This window comes from Thunnus albacares, chromosome 6 (assembly GCF_914725855.1).
Source record: "Thunnus albacares chromosome 6, fThuAlb1.1, whole genome shotgun sequence".
Lineage (NCBI taxonomy): Eukaryota > Metazoa > Chordata > Actinopteri > Scombriformes > Scombridae > Thunnus > Thunnus albacares.
Window position 1 is genome coordinate 5,784,799 of NC_058111.1, and position 25,012 is coordinate 5,809,810.

At 42.6% G+C, this 25,012-nt stretch overlaps 1 protein-coding gene across 4 annotated transcripts in view; it reads right to left on the bottom strand.

The window, feature by feature from the left end:
• Positions 1-893: 893 nt before the first annotated feature.
• Positions 894-25,012, bottom strand: part of pak4 (p21 protein (Cdc42/Rac)-activated kinase 4) — a 44,007-nt gene continuing 19,888 nt past the window's right edge. For 3 of the 4 annotated variants that reach the window (XM_044353782.1, XM_044353783.1, XM_044353784.1), the window contains exons 2-11: positions 21,972-22,241; positions 20,216-20,436; positions 18,609-18,819; positions 18,270-18,503; positions 16,752-17,213; positions 15,406-15,539; positions 14,726-14,852; positions 11,071-11,196; positions 7,615-7,749; positions 894-6,517 (exon numbers count right to left, since the gene is read on the bottom strand). In XM_044353782.1, the coding sequence (XP_044209717.1) occupies positions 6,362-6,517; positions 7,615-7,749; positions 11,071-11,196; positions 14,726-14,852; positions 15,406-15,539; positions 16,752-17,213; positions 18,270-18,503; positions 18,609-18,819; positions 20,216-20,436; positions 21,972-22,205 (2,040 nt within the window). In that variant the 5' untranslated portion in view covers positions 22,206-22,241 and the 3' untranslated portion in view covers positions 894-6,361. The remainder of the gene's footprint in view (positions 6,518-7,614; positions 7,750-11,070; positions 11,197-14,725; positions 14,853-15,405; positions 15,540-16,751; positions 17,214-18,269; positions 18,504-18,608; positions 18,820-20,215; positions 20,437-21,971; positions 22,242-25,012) is intronic. The other variant, XM_044353785.1, reaches the window with a different exon arrangement.

The window sequence follows — 25,012 nt, forward strand, 5'->3', positions numbered from 1 at the left end:
TATGCATGTAAGCATAGATTGTACTAAGTATGATCAAGAAAGACAAGATATGAAGGAAGAATTTAGGAAGCCTTAAAACTTTTATGAACTTGCCAAATTGGTGGAGCAGTAGAGTTTTAATTGAGTTCATTAGACAGACAGGATTAATATGAAGGATTTAATCTGTGGTCCACACTCCGGAGCAGAAGGTGGCGGTAATGCATCCAATGGATTTTTTTTCCCCCCCAAACAGAGTGGTACATCCTGTCAGCTGAGGTGTTTCCTATCTGTGCAGCCGAACTTAGCAGCTCCTCTGCAGACTGTTTCTCCCTGACGGTCTCGGTGTTTCCTCCGCAGGCTTCACTTCACTCAAGCTGCCCGTCAGACTCGCTGCTTCTTCCCACTTTAACCTGAATAACAAATCAGGAAGCAACCGAAGAAGCAGCGGGTCTGACAGGCAGCTTGAGTGAAGTGGAGCCTGCGGAGGAAGCACTAGGACCGTCAGGGTGAAACAGTCAACAAGGCAACAAATCGGCGTCTCATAATCAGCAGAAACGGCCGATGCCGATATTTCATTTTAGAGCTTTTATCGGCCGATACCGATGACGTGCCGATAATATCGTGCATCCCTAGTGAGAACGTGTAGTGCAGGGTGGTGGATGTCCTGGGTTCCTCATCACAAGCTCACAACACTAACAGGTTAAACGCTACATACTTAGCACGCCAAGTGTCTCTTAGACTTTTGTGAGTGTTTGGATCTTTTCTACATTCATCAATGAAAGCTGTGACCTTGTTTTACTTCTTGTAAAAGTTATGAGCGAAGAACATTTTTTTTACTGCAGTGAGAGAGAAGAGACGAGTCTGTTTATCTCTGGAAGGAACAACATGAACACAGAAAACAGCGACACCATAGATGACTTTTACAAAAGCTGTATTTGCAAAAAAAAAAAAAAAAAAAAAAAGTAAAATTTGCAAAGTGAAGTCTATGTTTTTACAATACCAGTGAAATTTACAATAACAAGATGGTGCAGGTACAGTTGTTGGAATCTGACATTTGACAAAAACATGTCAATAATGCAACAGATCAACAAAAAAAAAAAAAAATCATCTTTTAAAACCAGAGACGAGAGAAGTTTAACAGTCCGTTAGAGGAAGATTCATTTGTCTTTGTCACATATTTTACAGAGCATGTGGGTTGGTCAGTAGTGGTCTTGGATTCTGGAGACACCAGAGATGAGCCTCAGTAACCGGATGTGGAAACCGGCAGTAAATCCTGCAGGTTTGTTTTTTCCCTAAAAGAAGCAAGACGACTCACTTAACAAGGACGAGCCTCAAAAAAAAAAAAATATATCTGTCGAGATGCCGCTAAAGCAAAGCAAGGCACTAAACCCTGAACGACGCGCAGCACCGGAGCTGCTCGTCGGCTACTAGTAAAAAGATCAACAGGAAGCTTTTTCGGAAGCTCTGTGGTGTGAAGCAGCGAGATACTGAAAACACACATCGAACATGAAACCCCCCCCCCGGCGGTCCTGCTTCTTGAAAAATCCTTTTAGACTCTCTCAGAAAATGCAACAGAGGTGACAAGAGCGCAGACTTTGAGGCACTCAGTAACCACTTCTTCTTCTTCTTCTTCCTCTTTTTTTTAAATTTTTTTTTTTTTTTTTTTTTAAATATGTGGAAAATTTTCAATCTGAAGTGGTCTCTTGAAACTTGAAAACTGTGAGGAATGTTAAACTTTTACACCACTTCACATACAAACCACGTAAAAAAAAAAAAAAAAAATTGACTTGAAGATTTCTCACTACGCGCGACATGAGAGGCGTCACCCGAGTTTCCTTTCGTTAACAGTCGTAGCGTCGAGTCAGAATCGTCGTCTGTCAAGTAGCGATTGTGAATGTTAAGGCATGAATATGCACACACACACATATACAAACATATCCTCACACAAGCACAAACACGCAAACACACACACTCAACAGTAGGAGGGTCCGTCAGAATGTGGACCATGCAAACGTAGTGACAGTCTACCTCACAAGAAACATCACGAAAAAGAGAGAAAAGATCTGCCGTCTTCATATTGATAATCGAAGGAAAAGTAATGAAATGTAGAAGGAGGTGTAACAGGAACAACGACAAAGTCCGTAATACAATTAGAGTGTTTGTTTACACCTGGATGAGTTAGACAAGAAACTAAAAAAACAAACTCGTCAACATACTACCGGGACTAAGTCACAATATTAGCCGGCTGGGCTTCTTGAAAAGTACAGCAGGAAACACACAAGATACCAGCATTTAGCAGGTGGCATGTTCTCCCCTTCATTAGAAAGTCTACTGATTGTTAATCTCCTGAATGAAAATGAAGTGTTTGAAACATACAAAGCAAGTGATGAATTGATATAGAAGTCTTAAGATGGATTTAAAGAATACAGTTGGTATCGATATTCACATTTAAGATCCTAATTGTGAGGAAATAGTCTCTCAAAACAAAACAAAACGGGAAAATACAAAGTGTCTTATCTGAGAATATAACAGCTACAGCTTCCAGCTACACCTGATTGTCATTTAGTGTCTCGTTTTATTTAGTTAAGCCGTCCTGTCTTTGATTATAATCAAACCCAGACGCAATCGTTTCCTCATCTGTGAGTCATTATCGGCTTGCTCCACTTTTGACCACAAAACAGATCATGAGACTGACACAGCTGAAAACGTATCATCCGATAGGGCTGCCAAGGTGACAAAGTACAAAAAACAACCTACCATAAATTTCTTCTGAGTGAATGTTTTGAAGGAAAAAAAAAAGCGGCAGGGGACGAGGTAAACCATTAACCTACATTCAAACCTGTATGTAGCGTCTCAAAGCAGCTCCGGCCTTGGCACGAAAAAGATGACGTCAGGAAATGGAAACTAAATGGAGGGGAATTGTTCACTTTTTAAAAATAAAGTCTACTGACGACAGTGTTTAACTATGTGGTAACATGAATGGAGATTGAAGTTTGACAGGCGATGAATGAAACGACTGGAAGGAAGTGTTTTCACTGTGGTTTAAGCTGCAGACTAATTAAGTCAGTGTCATCACAGTACCCACAAGGGGAAAATTACCCCTGTTTCTACATGAACGCAGTAGTTATTAATGTTACATCTCTGAAGAAGTGTGTAGCAACGCAACATTAACTACAGGGTGACGCTAATTTTAGTTCACCGGTCACATCGTTCTATTTAAACCGTTGTTATAAAACAAACTATTCACTTGGAATAAAGCCTGCTTCCTGCTTCGAGGTCTTCATCCTGCCCTGCCATGCTACTTTTAGTACGAGGCCTCACGATTGTTTCTACGTTTGAATCCACAGAAGAGATCATTCACTGTATCAGCGGGAGCTACAGCTGAAGTATATACAGTACATGAATGTCCTGCGTACAGCGTTTGCTGCTTTCTAGTCGCGGTTTTGACTTTTTCCTGACAGGAGATGGAAGTGTTCTGGGTTCAGAATTGAAAAAGTCTTAAAAAAATGCTACATGACTGATGTCTGGTCTGATGAGAGGAGGCTCTCTGCAGCAGCTGGACTGGAAGACATAGAAGGAATGGAAACAGCAGCCTTGGCCTAGAGAGGGGAATGTGTCCGCAGGGTCCGTGTTTATGCGCATCTCCGTGTCTCATTACCTTGAGAGGGGTTGATTGTAACAGAGCGACCGCCTTATCTTTAATTTAATCTTCTGTATAAATGCCTGATCATTGCTACAAGGTACAGTGTGAAACCACAGAAGGCTGCTGATTCAGACCAGAAGTGGGCGTCTTAATAACCAGAACTGGGCCAAATTGAACTATAATTAATTCTCTATGGTTTCACTCAGGCTTCCAAGGAAATCTTTGTGTAATTTCTGGTACAGGGAGACAATCAGTTCAATATTTGAAAGTAAATTTAGTTTGATTTGCAGTAAACTGAATGTTCTGATGTGGAAAAAACCCCACATTGTGTCTACACAGCCTGCGAAACAAAAGCTGCAAGATAAAAACAGCCTGTGCTACGTGGCTATCTGTCTACACAGGAAGCGTTCAGGCACAGTATGAAGCGGAGGTCACCTGCATTTTTGGCAGCACTCAGAGCCAGACACACACACACACTCGCTGTAATGACTTCACTTCAAAAACTGAAGCAACAGAAAAGATGTCATACGGATGTGAGGTTCATGCTCTCTCAGTGCCATCCAGAGAAAACTTCACCCAGGTCTTATAATAATGTTTTCGGCTCATGCATGTGTTTGTGTGTGTGTGTGTGTGTGTGTGGGTGCACGTTAGCAGCTGCTATTCACTAGTGTATTCTCATCAAAGTGTTTCCTCTCTTCTAAGTAGTTCTGTTATCTATCCATCATTTGAGTAATGGTCCACTTTCACAGAAGCCACACAGAAATGCAAACAGAAATGATCACAGTTTCATAACTTCTCTCTCACACACACACACATACATATATATATATATATATATATATACACACACATTACGGGTATGAGCAGTGCCTCTCATGGGAGATGTAAATTTAAACAAAACAGCGTTTCTTCCTTATCTGTAACACTCCTATGTCTGGCACTGAGTAGTGTGAGAGTTTTCCTTTAATCGCTCATAAATAAAGGAACTCGCCAGATGACAAAGACCTACTGTTCGCTCCTTTGAGGCACTCACGTTAAGAGGCGGATTAGGAAGCGGTCCGTCAGACGCATCGACTGGGGAAATCAAACATTAATCGAGTCAATTGGACAACCGGCATCGTACACGAGCGTTTCTCCACGTCAGCAGCTGGCCATTTACTGAAAACAGCACTCACTGTTTGTTTGTTTGTTTGTTGAAGGAGAGCGATTACGTGACGAAGAAGCTGACGTGCACCATGGAAAAACAACTCAAAAAAAAAAAAAAAAAAAAAAAATGCCGCTCATGTTCAAAAGATCATGAGTGAACCATCGTGAAGTGAGTAACGTCTATCAGCTGAAATAGTAAATTAAGATAAGTAGGGTGCGGACGAGCCAACAGTTCTAGAAACGCTACGGTAACAAAAACAGCTGTTTAAAAAGGAAAACAGTTCAGTTTTCGGAGGATGTTCTCGTCCGTGTTTTTGTCTGAGAGGCATCAGAGAGTCTTAACCTGGTCTGATCTAAAAACAAACAAAATAAAAACAAAAAAAAAAAAGTAGAAAGTCTAGTGTCTATTATCTGCATGCTGGAATCAACTGGGAGTGCAGCTTCTATCTCTCATTGACAGTGCTTCAAAAAATTCATCACATCTCACTCTAAAATAAAGCAAGGAAACAAATCATCATCATCATCATCATCATCATAAAAATCACAAAATAGAGATAGTAAAACATCAAAACTGATATATCTCTCTATGTTCATTGTACTTACACAGGAAAATAAGAAGGAAATAAGAGGAAAAAAAAAAAAAAAACACAACTCCAGTGTTTACCTTTTTGACTTAGTGTATGTTTGCTTGTTTACAACAGGAAGCTAGTATTTATATGGCTACAAAGTCCACGTGACTCATTTGTGAGTCAAAAGATTTCCTCCCTCAGTAGTAGTAAGTTCTGGGTGTGTGTGATGAGGATCCGAGTGTCCGAGTCTGGGGATCCGTCTGCGTGAGAAGTCTTTGTAGTGAGAGAAAAAATAAAAATAAAAAAAGTTCGGGTTCCAGACTGTCCGACAGTGAGATTAAAAGGGGGTCGTTCTATCTGTCTCTAAAACTAACATACGGGCTTCTGATTGGTGTGCAAAACCCCACCTTCACGCTTCAAATCCAGGTAAGGTCCAAATGGAAAAAAAAAACAAAAACAAACAAACAATAAAAAACAGCCACAGTCTTGAATCTTTTCCAGGTCAGACCCTTCAATCGAATAAATGTTTACGAGAGATCGAGTGAGCAAGTTGTGGCTTCTCCTCCGCCGCCGCCGCCTCCTCCCCCCTCCCACCCCCCCTCACCTTGATGACTCAAAGCGAGAGCTCACACTCATATATGAGCCATGAAACACTGTCATTAACAGTGTTGACCACATGTTTACACACACACACTTGCACGCACATGCACGCACGCATACACACACACACACACACACCTCCTTATTGCCTCTTCTCCAGGGAGTAACCTCCCCACAGTTCAGTGATTCACATAAGAAAAGTAGAATACTCCTGCACACCCAAGTTTACACTTCGCAGCTCACAGTATTTTTCCCCGAGTGTTTTGCCCCTTATAACACAGAGCAACCCGTGACCTCTGACCTCTGTGGGCCCCACTCCTCTCCTCTCCTCTCCTCTCTGTGTGCAGGAGTATTCTGTTCCATCTGAAACCTGCGCACGCTGACCCTCCAGACGGTCTGGAGGTCTTTGCGTCACATGTCATCATCATCTCATCCTGTTCTGCCTCATCAGCGGGACGATGCAGGACGGCGGGCCGGCCTTCGTCAGGAAGGGGTGTTTGAGGAGTTCGCTGGCTGTGGCCCGCTGAGCCGGGTCTCGCACCAGCATCCTGTCCAGGAAGCCCTTGAGCAGAGGGGAGACCTGGGAGAGCGAGAGGAGAGAGAGAGAGTCAGTCAGGTGTTACTGATACTATGCTGCAGGACTGTTAAGAGGTAGTGAGTAAAAGTGTTTGTAGGTCAGTGGCACAAAAAGGGGAAATCACAGGGTGGTGTGTCAATCAAACCACATGAACAAAAGCAAATGGTTGTGGAGTTGTTGGGTATGAAATCAGATAGCAGTTTCACACAATAATTTAATGATATTAAACCAGAGTTCACATGAATTCCTTTTTGTCAGTAATCTCCTCTACAGTCTATTTTAAAATAAAAGGTCACATTTTGAGACCCATTCAGTGATTCAGTGACTAAAAGCAACTTTCTTTTCTAGTCGGAGAATTTGGACTGACGGCTGCTCAGTGACAGGAACAGAAATGCGGACTTTACTTACTGTATGCATACATTTGTGTTTTCCAGCTATGAAAACCAACTTAAAATTAACTTATTTTAGTTTCAGTTATAGCCTGACTGGCTTGAATCATTTTGGCTAATCTGATCAGATTGTTTGACTTCAGCCAGAAATAATCTGATTTCTTGAGTGTGTGAAAATGAAAGTGATAAACTGCATTTGAAGACGTATAAACACACAATCAATCCAGTTGCCCTGTGGTTGGAGTGCAAAGTAACTGGTGGAGGAAACAACAACACAGTGTTATTATTCCTCCTATCTTTGCCCTACTTTCTGTTTGACTGCTGCTCTAATTTAGATATCCTCCACTCCTTTAATTGTGCAAATAAGAAGTGCATGATTGTTGTAAATTACAGGCCACCACTAGTCAAGTAAGGTGGAAGTGGTACTGGGAACTGTGCCAGTACCACTTTATCATTGTTGCTCAATGAAGTCCATAAAGAAGAAACCAATAAAAAAATAAAGGTCATAGATTACCCAACACTAGTTTTTAATCTGGTGTGTCACTTTCCAACCTCAAGACACCCAAAAAAATGACACAGCTTATAATCAAACCTTTTCCTCACAGCTGGTTTGCTTGCAGCTGCAAACACTTGGTGATTATGTGTTTGATTTTGTTCTAGATGGTGGTGCAACGTATCAGAGCTTTCAGCCTTTGTTTTCCGTCTTTGTACCTTGTGCAGATTCTTCAGTTTGGGAGGCAGGTTGTCTCGAATCATTTTCATGGCTTTGAGCGGCGGCTCGTTGAAGTACGGAGGCTCCCCGTCCACCATCTCTATGACCATGATACCCAGAGACCAGATATCCACCTGGAGACGGTGAGAAGAACGAGAGCAAATGAATGTCATCGACACTCACAAATAAAGCATGCAACACTTTTAATGATGCACGGCAGCGGAAGGAAATGGATTCAGCCCTGGGCTTAGCTCAGCGTTTCTGAGACCTATGTGGTCGGGACCTACATATAACAGCAGGCAGGAACCCGCCAGTGATTAACCACCAGCTGATACACATCATCAAAGCAATATCATCAAAAGACAAACACTAATAAGAAAAATTAGGTCATTCTGGAACATTCTGTTATTGCAAAAACCAGATAAACGACCAATTAATTTACACACTAATAAGAAAATGCATGTATGTACATATGTACAGTCATCATGTGCAGAACCTCCAGAGAGAATATGTCAATAATACACATCTGTATTTATAAAAAGCAAGATGAAAACAATAGATGGTTTAAGCTCCTTGGATTTTCTCTGTAGTTTCCCCTCTCTGTCTCCTCGCCTCAACTGTGGCCTACCGGCCTCAATACCCATGAACTGTAGCCGACAAACTCCGCCGTCAGCACAATTTAAATGTCTGGCTACGGGAGACCTCTCATCCCTATTTCTGGTGCTTCCCTAACGCTCGGAAATCCTAATTCTCAGTTCCCTTCTTGTTTTGCCCGCGTAGCAAAACCCACAAGGACTTTTTTCAACGGTCGGACTACATGTGCGGTCCTACATGCGACTGTACCGCTGACTTACATTTTTCTGCTTGTGTGCGGATGTAAAAAAAAAAAATTACTCAATTGCTTAGTAGAGAATATTGGAGGGTTAACGAACTATACAGATGTTTTCTGACGACACTTCAGGACAACATCGTTGTTTAAGAGGAGGAGGATTTGGTGCCTGGAAGGATATTTTCTTCTATCTTTTTCAACAAGCTTCAGACAAACATGCATTTAAAATTCTTTGGTTGTAATTCTCTTCTTGGAAACGGACACACAGCTCATTAGTCTGTCTATCTATAAAACTCTTCCCCAGAGCTACAGATTCTTTTCATTCCCCACAGATGACTGCAAGGCGAGTTTCCTCTCCAGGCTGTGAGGATGATAACTTGACTAATGTAAATAGTCAAGTTATCTTGTCTGTAGTAACTCAGATTTGTTCACTCTCACATCCAAAATAGACACCGATTCTCTACCTGCCTCTACTGTAAATGTAACAGAGGGCAACCTAGAGCTGAGATACCCCCTTAAATGCTTCTAGTTCCTCAGATGTACCAGTAAATACAAAAAAAAACAAGTCATCAATATATTCTATTTGATCTTCATCTAATCAGGCAGTCTGTCTTTTCAAAGAGACCTGAAAACAAGAAACATTCATAAGACAAAAAAACACAATCAGCAGACAGAAACAACAACAACAACTACACAATAAACAAGGAATTCATTCAAACGTTTACAAGAATCATAAAAAAACATCAGATATAAATAAAGCTTTGTAGATGAATAGCATGAGATGGATGTTTCTTCTATTTCTTTACTTCTTCGATCACATCTATCTAAAGTAACGCCATTATTTGGGATCTTAAGGGAAAAGTCATGTTTCAGTCAGAGCGAGGACGTCTGGGAAGGTTACATTTATCAAAATGAGGATATAGTCGACTTTTAAGAGTAGGCTGAAGATGTTTAAATGCAACAGTCCGAGCCCCCGGGTGTATTTCAAATTCTTGAGATGTGTTTTTTTTAAGTGAAACATGCTCTTTAGATGTAACAAAGGGGCAGACGAGAAGGCACAACAGACACAGGAGGATAAATTTGATTTCTATGCCTACCTTGGCGGCCAGATTTATAAATAACGCGAATGTTATGTACAACTGACCAATTGTATATAGATCTGTCTGTAATGGGAGCATTTACACGGTTGTTCCTGTCTCCTCAAGAACAACAGAACAGAAGCACAGGGAACCAATCAGACTGGCGCTAGGACCTCGGGGACATCGATAGTGGCGGGACTGGTCAGAGCAAGTGGGCGTCTTGTTAGCGGAGCACTGGGGTGACAGAGAACCAAATGTTTGCTGAAAGTGGTTTTGCCACCAGCCAGTTTGGATATCTGTGTTCCCAGAAGAGGGTTGAAGTTGTCGATGTAAGAGGCTGATGGAAGCCAGGTGTGCAGAGACGGTATCCTGCTAAAACGCCCGACACCGCGGCCACAGGAGGGGACGGGACCCGATATGTAGATATGTCTCACTGTCAGACTGGTCCTTGTGGATGTCATTGGTGCCTTTGTGTACGATGACCTTGTTAATGTCCGGTTTATTTGCGAGGATCTCAACAGCTTTATCTGCTATATCACAGCAACAAGTTATATTATAGTTGCCTCATTCTGTTCTGTCAGGGTCGTGACCTGACATGGGCGTTGTCTTGTGGACGTGGAGCTGGTCACCCTGTGCTGGTTTAGTCCACAGGGACCTGAAGCTGCTGGTCCAAGGATCCTCCACCTCCTACCTCTTCCTGACACTACAGGACTCCCCGGAACAGGTTCTCGACAATGTTTATGGATCTTAGTAATGTGTAAGAAATTGGGCGTATGGGATGGTTTTGTAACAAAAATCTATATTCATCCTGTGTTATTAATCAATTACTTATTGCCCAATCAAGAGTGTTTCTAATTTCACCTGAGAAGTGAAGCGTGGGAACATAACTCAGAGCGGTGTAGAAATCTGTGTTACTCAACTGATTTCTTACTGAATTACAGTAAGATTCTTTATTTTGCAATAATACTAAACATCCCTTACCAGCATTGCGTATTACTATTGTTTCATAATTAGCAAGATCTTTCAAGGGTGGAGATAAATTTGAAAAATATTTGTTAACAGGAGAAAACTAAGACCAAACATCATCTTCAAACACATGACAAAATGTCTGCACAGGAGTCACTGAGAGGATAAATTAACTTTTGAGCTTAAATTTACTGCCGGTTTGTAACTCACTAGTTATCTCCACGCTGTCTTGGTGCTCAGAGTGCACAGAGGAAGAAATGTTTTCAGTCTTTTGCAAAAAAAAAAAAAAAATCTTAATTTTTCTGCACTAAAAAACAGTTCAACTCTCGTTGTAAACAGATCAGCAGCACTGGAAGACACGGAAGACAGACCTTTAGACAGCAAAGCAGTTTCCTGCTGCTGTGCCTTATTACATCTCTTACTTATTTGCGAGGGCTGATGACTTCATCTGCTATTTTTGTGCCTTTCGGGTAGGCAGCCATTATACTCTGAAGACATCTGAGCCGAGCGTGTCAGTTCTTTTGTTTGAGACAGTGAGAAGAGATGTGTTTGCTTAAATAACAGTAAATCCTGAGTGTTACCTCTGGTCCATAAGGCAGTCTGGATATGAGCTCTGGTGCCATCCAGTACGGCGTGCCGACCAGAGACTTCCTTCTCTGCACTTCCTTTGACACCTGGGCGCAGAAACCGAAGTCTGACAGCTTCACCTGGAGACAGAGAGAAGCCGGATAAAGAGGGACGTAGGAAAAGAAAAGAAAAGAAGAAACAGGAGTAGAGAAACGTCAGTGTTGTTTTTCCACAGGAGGCACACACCTCAGCCACCGGCACCGTCAGAGAGTTTTTAACATCACATTTGCGTCATGTGAGGTTGAAGAAACACAATAACAACTCTCTGTATCCACTTTTTAATGCTTGCAGTCTTTTCCTAGTGGTGCTACAGGGCTAAAAAAACAAAGCAATACATGCAGCATCTTTTGATTGTGGGGAAATGCAGCAAAGTTCATATAAGTAAATATTGCATCTGGGTTCATCTGAGGTACTACATCTGACAAACTTCATTGCTATGCCTTCATAGTTGAGTAGTCCAGTGCCCACCCTACTTTCAGAGAGAGCCTGTGCATGGCTGAGTATCTAGAGAGAGAAGCAGTCTTTGATGTTGCCCACAAGGCCAACTACTAGATTCAGATGGCTCAGAAAGAGAAATGAAACAAACTTGCACAGAGAGCCGGTGCACGTATGTATGAAAACACTCACAAACAAAACTGTAACATGATGACAACGGCGTCCACTGACAGGCTGAGCTTCAAACACAACATCCAACTATTTATCTAAGCTTTATTGTAAATTTAATCCTGGTATTAACACTAGAGTGAAACAGAACAGAGTTATAATGTCTGAACCCATTTATTTTAAGTGATATAACACTCCCTCTCATGTATACCACCCAGCACACAGGTGCATTCAGATACACCGAACACACCCTCTACTGATGAGAAACACTTCAAGCTTGGTCGAGTCTGGTTCCTCTGTTGCGCCAAACCGCAGGCAACATGTCAAACTAAGCCTCATGTCAAAACATCACGGCAGCCAGCAGGAAGCTCTCGGTGCAAGTGTTGTGACTACTCAGCGTTTTTTCCCTGAAAATCATACAAATAACTGCACATGATAATACTTATAGTTCGTTTCTAATTACCGCCACGTGTCACACTCTGTTGGGCAGCGTTATGAAACAGGTTATGATCATTAAACTGAAGTGTCTGCTATTCAGAAAGCCTGCTGTGTTTGAAAAAAAGTCAACGAGGCGTACAAGTATGAGGAAACAAAAATAAAATGTATCTACCAAAGCAGAAACTTGTTTAGGAGTCAGAAACTCCTAAACAGGACAGTCAGCAACACGAAGTAGCACTTCCAGGGGCCTTTGCAGGCTTACATATATATATATATATAGATATAGATATCACACATACTGCCTGTGAATGACATAGAAAAAGCACTTCAGCGTCGCTGTAGAGGTCTGACTGGCCGTGCATACTGCTGGAGGCGGAGGAGACGGGTGAAACCACATCTCATAAAGACGTCAAGCCACAGACACTAAACTCGCATCGAGGATACTGTGGTTAACGAGTTAGCTCATCTAAGCATCATGTGTGTGACTTGCTCACAGTGCATGTCGCCTTAACTTCGTCAGGAATCATTGATATCACTAATGTGCATCAAATAGAGAGAAACAAACTCACAGCACATCAAGAATGAACAAGAACATTTGCTACTTTGCAGCTGTGACCTGTAAAGCCTGACAGATGTTGAGGCCAGGATTGGGAAAAAAAAAAGAATCATCACATCTGTAATCTCAATCAATCTCATGCTAATCGACTGAAAGTGAGCGAATCGGTAGCAGGATGTGGAAAGTTTGGCTGCAAATTACTTATTATGTGCCCTTAGTTTCACCAAATAATTTCCAAAATAGGCCTTCATGCTGCGATGTGCAGTTATGAATTTGAAGAAAACACTTCATCACCTGTGTGGACAAACTCACTGAAGACATTTAAGGAGGTGGGTTGCATTTTGTTTCTTTTTTTTTTATTGTGTTTGGGGGGAATTTGATACGATAGACGAGAAGAGGAGGGGAGAGATGGGAAATTACATGCAACAAAGGACCCCCAGCCGGATGTGAATCTGGGTCACTGTGGTTCATGGGTTTGTGGTCGGGACCCTAACCTCCAGGCAACTAGGTGCCCCGTGGCATGCCTCGACTTACTGACTGGCTTTGTCTAAATGCCTTGTAACGGTGTGACTGAAAACTCAGGTAAGCAGAACATCACATCCATGTCTTCTGCACAGAGTGTTCTCTAACAAACAGCAATATCTGACACACAGAGTCATTTCAGCCCTCCCTCATCATCGTCTGGACCACATCTGAAACACTACAGTGCAAACTGGCGTCAAGCCAGACAGACGATTTATGATTAAAGCCTCGTTTTAACCATATTGATTACCTGTGGTTGTTGTTTTGCATGCAGTTTGAGCGAGGTGGTTGTGAAGCCCTTATCATCTGACACGCAACAAGTTTTGGTTGTTAGAGTAGTTCCGCAGCTTTATTTCCCCACATGGCTGCTATCAAAAGATGTGATTCAAATTTTAGTAATCTTGTTTTAATATCATAATTGTAGTGTTTTACATCTCGCTGCAGATCATACTGTACATCTTCTAGCCATCTGTGGCTTGTTTTGGCTCACGGTAGGACTGCCTCTCTCTCTTTTTTTGTCAACACTGTTGAGGACGTAGTCGTCGTGTCTAAACGTGACTGGTGGTTTCATCCTTATGTTCAGTCTGAGCACAGCCGGCCAACTGATCTGTACTGTGTGACATTGAAAGTTGCAGCAGGTGTAAGTGACCTTGCAGAAAGGCTGATTAAAACATGTAGTTTGAGTTAATAAAACACACACATACAGTGTCTGCCCAGTTAAAGGGGAACATGTATGTTGACTGTGGCGCACCAGAAGCTAAGTCCCCCCCCCCCCCTCCCCTGGTTTTGCTGTGCAACCAACCACAGTGGTTTCATTTTCTGCACATAGCAGACATTTGCTTGTCAACAGGCAGGAAGTGATTTGACATCAGCCTCAGTTCCACAGTAGTGGTTACCAGAGAAGCATTTAGTTCCTTTTCCAAATATTTTCCTTTTTTATTTAGGTCAGGTTTTGTCAGCCTCTGCCCCGGGACACAAACTTTGAATAAAAGCAGCAGGAGCATGTCCTCTGTCCATCATATGGGTGCATTTGTGTAGCTAATAACATTAATAAATGGAACAGAGGTGTTATCAGTGCTTGCCCTGCTATGACTAGTCGAGATGTCTGCTGTGAAAAAACGCCTTTTATGTCGATAAAGTTCTGCTGTAACTACAGTGTTGTGGTTTGACATATAAAAGCCGATGTCTACTGTAGCAAATTTGAAAAAGCGGATAGTATATTCACTTTGTTTCTGCGTGAAACCACGCACCGATCACTCTTCTATTCATTGTCGTGACTGATAAGCCCACAAAAGAAGTGTTTTGCCTTCCTCTGACATTTCAAAAGGAAGCTTTTCAAAAAAAAAATTAGTAATCACTAATAATAACATGGTTTACAGCTTTAATGCCAGTCTTAAATGGCTTTTTATGAAATGCTCTTCCGGCACAAGAAGAACTAAGACGCAGCTGTTTTATGCGGTGTTATGTTGAAAACGGCAGTGTGAACATACCCGGCCGTCATGAGTGAGCAGGATGGAGTCACTCTTTATGTCTCTGTGGATGACACCCTGTGTGTGCAGGACAGACAACGCCTTCAGGACAGACAGACACACGGTAGCAATCTGCTCCTCGTTCATCCTAAAAAGGAAAAGAGACACCAGAGAGATGATGTCAGTGTTTTACTGTTTTTCCCCAGTTCACTCTACATTTAGATATGATACATTTCTGAAACAATGCTGATGACATGTGTGACACCCACATACAGACCAGACAAAAGCTTTGACCTTTGTGTCTTTGTTTTAGATAACATTAGTGAGCTAAACAGCTGGAAGAACCTGGAAAACCTTCATATTAATCAAAACTCAAAGCTGTTGTTTAAAAAATGTTAAATGACACTGAAGCCATGACTTTATATCTCTCTGTGAGGATCATTTGGTCACACTGCCCCCTTATGGAAGAAAAGAGTTTTGTGGGTGCAAGATTAAATGAGGGAAATTTAAAGCAGGATACATTATAACATAGAGGCAGTAATAAAAAGAACATTTCATTGGCAATTAAAAAGCTTAAAGCATTTCAAAGTATATTCATTAAATAGAATACAAGGCATAGATCCACCCGTAATGGTTAAAGCCCTTAAAAAAAAAAGTAGCGAGGTATCACATAAATGAATGAAAACGTGTCTCTCATCGACCTGGTGTGCGTCACGATGTCAGTGAGCGCCCCTCCCTCAAGGAACTCCATGACAACCCAGAGCTCGTCTCCCACCAGGTAGCTGTTGTACATCTCCACCACGTTCTCATGGTGATAGTCCCGCATGATAACCACCTGCGGTTTCCACGGAAACAAAGACAGAGAGAGAGACACACACACACACACACACACACACACAGAGACAGGGTACAATCACATTACTGATTAGACTCAGAAGAATAGCAGGGCGGCCTCGTAGGTAGAGAGACAATCTTAGCTGTAAGGGCGACGCTGCATAGATTAACAACCGCAATCAGACACACCGTGCCCCGTTCTTGATAACTCGTACGTCAACTGGAACATCTGAAATGTACAGTAACATTTAGTAACTGATGTGGGTGTGAAATGGCGCCGTATAGTCTGCCACCTACATAAGAGATGAACCATTCGAGTCTAGTGACAGCAAATCTGATACTATCTGTCTGACGTGTCTGAAGTAACCATTTTATTCAAAGATTTTATTTCTAGCAGAGAGACGAGCTTTCATACCGTGTTCGGCTGCTCTGCTTTCTTTATATGCGAAATATACCTTTATAAAATTTGCTTGTGTCAGGGAAATGTGGAGTTTACTATTTAGACTTTTTAATATTTATATACGCCATGTATGTAACGATAATTGTGGGCCAACGGGCCAAAAAATCTTTTCTTTAATGCCAAAAATAAACGCCAAATATCCATTTATTCGGAAATCAATTATCATTTGCGTTTGGGAGTCTCTGTGCGGCGCCGTTCTTCTGAAACGTGAGTCAACCTATGTGTCGTTGCCTGGGAATCTCTCAATGCGATGTGAGTGCCACTGCTGTCAGCGTGCCTTTAAATTTACTGCAGAGTAAGAGCGCAGGTTAGCTAATGGCAACACCTAAATAGAAAAAAAGCTCTTAACACAAATATACAAATATAACCAAATATGTAAAAGTTTTCTATAAAGGGAAGAAGGGAGAGTGACAGAAGTGAGGTAAGTGAGAGGGACAGATGAGGGGAAGGCCCAGCTTATTTTTATTTTTTAATAAATGCAGCATATCGAGTCATAGCTCACACCTCGTCTCTTTAGGGTTTTTTTTGGTGCGTGCCACCAGGCCTGAAAAATTTTTTAGGGGAAACACTGCACAGTATGTGATCATACATTTAACAGGAAAATGTTCTCATTGGGATAAAACTAAACATAGACGTGTTCTAGCTAAAATAACACAAAAATCAGACAGATTTTTGGTGACACAGTGGATACACATGAAGGTAAACTAGTCATGAGACATAAATAACACGCCACGGAAGAGTAAATACAGTTACCTCATTAAAGAGGAGTTCTCTACGCTGTTGTTTCCTCAAGTCCATCTTCTTCACAGCGACCAGTTTCCCCGTAGTCTTCACTGTGGCGATACACACGATCCCCGTGGACCCCTCCCCTATCTTGATGTAGTGGTCCAGGTAGGTCCGCGGATCGCCGGGATCGACCACCATCTGTAGCGCCGCCCTGAACTGCTCGTGGGAAACTCTCTGGGGCTCCCTCTGTGGGGAGCGGGCCTGGGGCGGAGCGCTGGATGCCGGGGGACCGGAAGGCACGGGCGGCCGCGGGGCTGGAACGTTGGGGTGAGGGGTGTGTGGATGCTGCTGGGTGGATTCGGGGGTCAGGCTCGGGTGGGAAGTGTGATGAGGGTGCGGGTGGCTCACGGGGGGTTTCGAGTTGGAGGAACCTCTGTGGGAGCCGCTAGAGGGGCCGTTTTGAGGGGAGGATTCATGGTGTCGCACCGGCTGGAAGGAGGAGAGACAGAAGAAGGTCGTCACAAACAAAACAGAAGCAGAGGATAAGAAATATAGAGGAATCTTTTCAGGATCAGAGCTTCAATAAGTTATTTATTAACACAACTTAGATCACTGGAAACAGGAAGCTCTGGGGTTTTTAACATATCTAGCAAATTGAATATCTTCATTCAAGATTCAAGATTCAAGATAAATGTATTATTATCATTTTACATGTAGTCTGTAGTCCCTTTATGCTTCTCACGAAAACAGAAATGATATAAATGGATCAATAAATAATAAGTCATAAAAAAGTCATTTTTATATTGGAGTGCAGAGGATGAACTGAGGAGTCTCTCAGTCTGAGGAGGAGAAGCTGCTCTGTAGTCTGCTGGTACGACAGAGGATCATCACACTGATACAAAAATAACATAAAAATCCAATAATCCCACAAAGCAGTCTCGCTGGTTGAATTACGACATTACCTGCGACGGCCTCATACACAGAGATATTAAAGGTGTAGCTACCACAGTGTAATCTGTGTGGGAAGATCTCTGACATTTGAGAAATCTACATCATATATACATCAGTGTATATTTACCTAAACTTTTATATAGAGGCATAAAAAGGCAGATTCAAAAGCTTCAAATGTAGACTTTAAAACTAGAGTTATACACTTAATAATATGAAGTATTTAGTACATTAAAAGACTAAAAAATTCAACCCTGGACCTTTAAGTGCATTTTTAACTCTGAAAAGTCAATTTTGTTCAATTCTGTAAAGCACAAAGTTATTCTCTTGCAGAAAGTTTTAAACTTTAACCACAGAGATCATAAATTATCGCAGCAGCATCACTAACAGCTTTCAGAAGAGAATCAGGAGAGAAATCTGACCTGGAGAGCAACTAGAGCAAGGTGATAAGAGCTACCATCCATCAGCTGCTGGCTCAATTCACACCTGTCTGCCTTTTTTCTCTCAGTCGATTCGCTTCCCTCAGGGCTGCTGCCTGCCCCCCCCGTCTGGAAACGGTCGCCCGTCTTTCTTGTCTGTTCACGTCGTCGTCCTTACCTGTCCTGTGGGGCTGCGTCCTCCCTCGCTGTCTGTCCTCGGATAGGTGTTGAACGGCCGTGAGGTCTGCTGGGCAGTCTTCATCACTCCCTCCGTTACTGGCAGGTTTGGGGTGCGGATGTTGGGCCCGGAGAGAGGCCTCTTCTCTCTGGGGGACTGAGGGCTGCCGTCACGCCCCATGTAGCTGGACTTCGGCCTGTGGTCGCTGGGTTGATCCCTGCGGACCACCTGCTCCTGAAGAGAGGGCAGGGTTGGGGTGAGAGAGAGGAGACACTCAAATTTTTGTATTATTAATTGAAATACACAGGCCCCAAACAGTCATTCATCTTCAGTCCCTACCTGGTCCCGGTCTCTGTCTCTGTCTCTGTCTCTGTGAGGAGGAGGAGGAGGGCCAGAGCCTGGTCTGTCCCTGTGGGCCCTGCTGGGCTCTTGGCCCCGGGGCTGCTGTTGGGGTCGACCCTGGACTACGTCGTCTCTCTGAGGGAGACGGACCCCGCGCTCACCGTGGCGGGGGTCGCCTCCGCTGTGGTGATCTGGTCTGGATCGGTCTCTGAGAAGCAGAGAAATGCAAAGATTAGTAGAAGGACTGGTGGTGTAACAGCTCTTTGACTGGTGTTGACAAACCTCTGCTATGTTCTTCTTCTTTTCTATCAAAAAAAATCATCAAAGTTGACTTTATGTACAAATATCGTTCCTCACAGACCCAGATGTCGGCATATACAAGTACTAAACACAATAACAAGGGTTTAAAAATACTAAAATAAACCAAAATACTAAAAAAACCTTAAATATTTCCAGGTTAAGCTAGGCTGGGGGGTCGGTGGGGACAATAATAAGGCTTAGATCAAGAACAAAGAAACAGTAATGATAATAGTGCAAATAGGACAAATGATGCCACAACATCTGTGCCACATGCTGCTGCTGAATAAACAAGCAGAGAGTAAACAGAGAACTAGAATAAAAATAAAATGTCATTGCTGCTCCAAGCTGCTGCTACTGTTGCTTGTATCAAATGCTACAGACTCGTTCAGCATCCTCATCTGTACAACTATACTGAATTTGGTCACCATGGGATATTATATTTAAGAGATTTGGCAGTTAATAAGTAGTAAACCACACCCACTTAAGTTTGGCAACCCATACAGACAAACAGTAATAGATATCATAACAAAAATCACAGCCCACCCAAACATGTCATGGTGCAAATGGGCGTGGCCTAAATCTGTCAAATCGGTTTCGTCCCAGGAACTTACTGTGCAAATATTGTTTTTCTAAGCCTCATGGTTCAAGAGTTATCAGCTAAACATAAAACACGTAATAACGGACCACATGGTGATATTATTGGTACCATACGGGGCGCCCGTCCATAAAGTCTGAATACTTTAACACTTTTAGTTGTAGAGATATTGATGACTATAGGTACACTCCCCCAAAAAAATACTATTTAAAAAATTGATATCTCCTCAGATATCTGAGAGAAATTAATATCCTACAACACAAAAATATGCTTCACATGTTAGAACTGGAACCATGTTTCTAGCTTTAAGCGTGTGGGACCAGTTAGGTGGCACAGAAGACAGAATAATAATAAAGAAGAAGAAAGGAACAACGTGTGTTCAAACAATTATCAAATGCTTCAAATTAGGCCTGCAGCTAATAATTAATAATAGTCTAAATAAAATGTCAGATAATAGTGAAAAACAGCTGTTGTAACTTCCCACAGCCAAAGATGACGCCTTCAAATGTCTTGTTTTGTAAGACCAAGTCCAAAAAAATCAGTTTACAATGCTATAAAACAGAGAAAAGCTGCAAATCTTCACATTTCAGAAGCTGGAACCAGCTGGAACCAGCTGGAACCAACTAATCACTGCAGCTCTACTTCAAATCTTATTCTTCTTCAAAATCTGTAATATCACTCCACCTGGAGCTGCAGTGTAATTCCTCACCTGTCCTGTCTGTCTGGGTGTGAGTAGTGTCTGTGGTGAGGGTCTCCGTTCTCCTGCCCTCCTCCTCCTCCTCCTCCTCCTGAAGAGGAGTCCCTGCGAGGCTGGATGGGAGGGCTGCCTCGTCGCAGGGAGTTAGAACGAGTCACAGACATCGTGTCAAACTCATCCAACAGCCATGTCAGAGAGCCATCCACTCCCAGCTTGCTGCCACGAACAATTGTCTGGAGATTTTGTAAAAAAAAAAAAAAGTTCATAGGATGAGTGTGAATAGGATGAGAGGTGCTAACACACAAGGCTTGTCGTCTCAGATTAGACACTTCCAATCAATTCAAAAGTGGTGAGAATTGTTACTATTTTTAGATTCTGTACAACTCTGCAAACGGCTTGTTCACATTGTGAATGCTTGCAAATTGTTGCGTATTTTACAACTGCTTGATATATTGGTGGCTGATGAACTATTGGCTGATTAATGAGATAATTAAATTATTGTTCCCATAACGGAATTTAGCCAATAATTATGTCTGATAATGTAGAGCCTTTATAATTCATGTTAATACTGATATTAATCCTAATGTAATAATAAGATTTGTCACATTATTTACAGTATTGTGAAAACATTGATGAATTTAGATGATAACTATGTCCAGCAGCAACTTATAAGTCTGAAAGTGAATGTAACTAGGGATGCACAATATTATCGGCACGTCATCTGTATCGGCCGATATAAGCTCTAAAATGAAATATTGGCATCGGCCGAAATGAACATTTTCTGCCGATTATGAGGCCGATTTGTTGCCTTCTCCTCCGCTGCATAACTGTGCTTCCCTCCATGGACTGTTTCGCCCTGACGGTCCTGGTGCTTCCTCCGCAGGCTCCACTTCACTCAGCTGCCCGTCAGACCTGCTGCTTCTTCTAGCAGAAGCTAGCTGGCTGTGCTTCCCTCCGGCCATGCTGCTGCTAACTCTCCGCTAGCCTCTCAGCTAATGTTAGCCCCGGCTCTCTAAGTGGATCCAACCGGAGCACCGAGCCCCGGTTTGTTATTCAGGTTAAAGTGGGAAGAAGCAGCGGGTCTGACGGGCAACTTGAGTGAAGTGGAGCCTGTGGAGGAAACACCAGGACCGTCAGGGTAAAATAGTCTGTGGGGGAGCTGCTATGTTCGGCTGCACAGATAGGAAACACTTCGACTGACAGGATGTACCACTCTAGGGGGAAAAAAATCTTTTTCTTTTTGGTTTATAACAGCAGTTGGCAACCAGCGTATGAGGTGTTTTACCGCCACCTTCTGCTCCGGAGTGTGGACCAGAGATTAAATCCTCCACATTAATCCTGTCTGTCTGATAAACTCAATGAAAACTCTACTGCTCCACCCACTTGGCAGGTTCATTTAAGTTTTAATACTAAGCTCCTGAACTCCAGTCTTCCTGAGTTCTTCGTTCATATATTGTCTTCCTTAAATGTAACGTCACTGCTGGCTCAGTTGTGGAGGAGTCACTTTCAAAAATGGAACCACTTCAGTTATGTGGAATTGGTTTGATAACATTAACTTTAAGAAAAAAGAGCAGAGGTGTTACAACCAACTTACTCCATCATAGTAACACATCAGCATTTCATTCAAAGGGTGACAACGATTGATAAACCATGACTAGGGCTGCAACTAATTATTATTTCCCTTATTGAATAACATGAGACATGATGCATTATAAACATAATTCTTGACATTTAACACAAGTATTTAAGAATTGTCAGTAGGTAACACCTTGTTTGTTGTTTCGGCTTTCGGTCCGCCCACCTTGCGTGGCTCTACAGTGGTGATGACGGTCGCGTCGATGAAAGGTTTGGGCCTTTTGGCTGTGTCTTCGATGAGCGACTGCCATTGCCGCGGCAACCCGACAAACTTCTGCTCTTGCTCGTCAAAGTCTGTATGTACACGATGCTCAAAGTTAGACGGAGCCGAGATCTGGATACGAGATTTCTTCTTCTTGGTGAACATGGTGGCGGCTGAGGCGGCTGCAGCCTAGCATCAGACCTGCGAGGAGGAGGAGGAAGGAGGAAAGAGGAAGGTTAGCAGGAAAAACGGGAAAAAAAAATGCAAGTGGCACATGTAAAACATACTTGTGATGGACATGTGTATATAAAAACACACATACAGAGCTGAAATAGTACTGATGTGGGTTAAAAAAGAGGCCGTTTTTGAAAAACTCACATCACATCATGATAAAAGTTGCTTTGTGTTGTATGCAAGTGTGTGTACTTCAGCAAAAAACTGGCTTATTTCACCACACTGAGCATTAAGTGACATATTGGCATTAAACCAGCTGTGACCTTTAGCTGAAGGTCATCAACAGGCTAAACAATTGGCTCACTGCTTGTCTCCCATTACTTATAAAAGGACAACTTGCTCTAGCGTTTCCAAATGGGCATAATAACAAACCAGCCTTGAGGGGATAACAATCTGTGCACAAGCAGCAGACAAACGTCAGACAAGAATCTTCAATGAGCCATGTCCTTGTCATCACTCGCCGCTTCTCTTTGTCTAACCGTCACAGCTCAGCTGTTACACGGACGGACGCTGTGTCGTCCTACATCATGTATACTGCACATGACTCGCTCTCAGTCCGATAAAAAACAGCCGCATAACCTATTCTGGGCTTTGATTCATAATAAAATTATTCTGACTTATCACTATGGGAATTTTTCCCCAGGCCTTGGTGCGTCATTTATAACCGTTGCATATGCGCAAAAAAGACCCAACCCAAATCTTTATCTGTAAACGTTGAGCGCAAGGCACTTTCTCACCATCATATTCCCAACCCTCGGAGCACAGAGGAGCGGGTCGGACCATATGATGGGCTGCATCACAGCGTTTCAGTGAACACACGTCTGATGCCATGGACTGGAGCAGCAGTGGCTTCCACACACACACACACACACAGTCTTCTCCAGTAACATCCATTAATTAGAGGAACACCTACATACTGGATTTTGGAGTTAAATGCAGTGTTTATTGTTTTGTTAGATATTGAGTGTGTGCTCCCATCAGTCATGTATGTCTAGCAGTATATATGAGTCACAGACCCTCCAAAAACTCCTTTAGACTCTAGTTTTTCCAATTGTAACGTTTCATTTTTCGGTATTGTCCTCTCAAATGTGGTTGTTTGCACTGCTTCATCACGAGATCATCATCAAAGATCGACCCCCACAATCAGTGGAAGTATCTGCTGATTGCAACCTGCAGATTGTGGAAAAACTCTTATAAGGATTCTCTAAAGCGAGTCATTCTTCAGAGAACAGTCTGAACAAACCCCCCCCCTACCCACCCACCCACCCACCACCACACACACGGCAGGCGAAGAAATAAATAACGTACCGAAAAAATATACACATCCTAACAAAAATAAATACACGCAAAAATACAAATTATAGAAAAAACTTTCATCCTAGTCGCTTTATCAGTGGGGATCAAAAGAGACACGCCCAGTAGACAAACAGAGGCTCGCTTGCAGTGACTGGTGTAAAACCAGGCCTGAGCTGAGGGGGGGGGCAACAGGACCGATGAGGGGGTGTTAAATTCTCCCACAGCCTTCTCCTTTTCAACAAAATACTGTATCCAACTCAGCAAAGAAAAGAACAAAAGCAAGTTAAAAACAAGGCAAGAATAAAGATGCAGGGATGTGAAGACCAGAGTAGGGGGACAGGCAGACAGAGTCCGGGTGGTGGAGGGGGGGGGGGGGTAAGGGGGGTGGGGGGGGACTGAGTGAGAGGGCGATCTGGGTGGGTCATGAGTTAGAGGGCATGAGTCATGCCGCCGAGCTCAGTCTGCACTGTTAATAAAGCCTTTCACAGCGGGAGCGTTTGAAGTCTAGCAGGACCCGCCCATGAGCACAGTGAGAAAAAAACCCGAGGTTCACAGCCAACAACGCGGCCTCGACGAGCACCGACGCAGAACTTCAACACACACACACACACACACACACCAGTCTACTACAAACAGCACGGAGAAATCAGGATAAACTGCCAAGTGCACCAGCGCAGAGACGTTTCTGACTACTTTGATTTTTATCATGCGGTGCAAAACCAGCACGCCGAGTTCAAGGCATAAAATGGTCAAACGTATTTTTACATGCCGATCCACTTCCAACACCTTTGAGGGGTTTATGCAGTCATGCACAGTTGCAGAAGGGAAAAGTACAAAGTGGCCGCACACTTCAAACAAAACAATAACAGTACAGCTCATTACTATCAGGCATAGTGTGATTATCACATAGCTTAATTACTAGCTCTACTACTATAGAGTTTTAATTAGAAAACAGAATAAATCATCATGTATTTCTGTCAAATTTGAACATCCCCATCATTTTACCAGATGTTGCAATGATGTTGCAAAATTTTCAGCACTTTCTCCATCTTTGCACAACAATAAGACCTTTTTCAAACACACTATTTATATAAACACCAGCGTCATCATAGTGGAAAAGTGAATTCATGTCAGTCATGCTGCAGGATCAATGCATATATATATATATATATATATTACTATATATAAATAAATGTTGAGTCATTTTCTAGAAAACACATGTTTATCTCTATCATTCCAGCTAACAACTCTTTAATTAATCATTTGCTAAACTATCTCACAACAGTGTGTTTACAGCGCTGGTGTTAAATGCCTCTTTCCAGTCATAATGAGTCTGGTGACAAAAGATAAGCGGGGTATAAATCACTGTAGACGCTAATCATTGGTGTTCAGCTGAGATAGCACTACAGCGAAGAGTCCATCAATGCTCGTGAACACTGGGA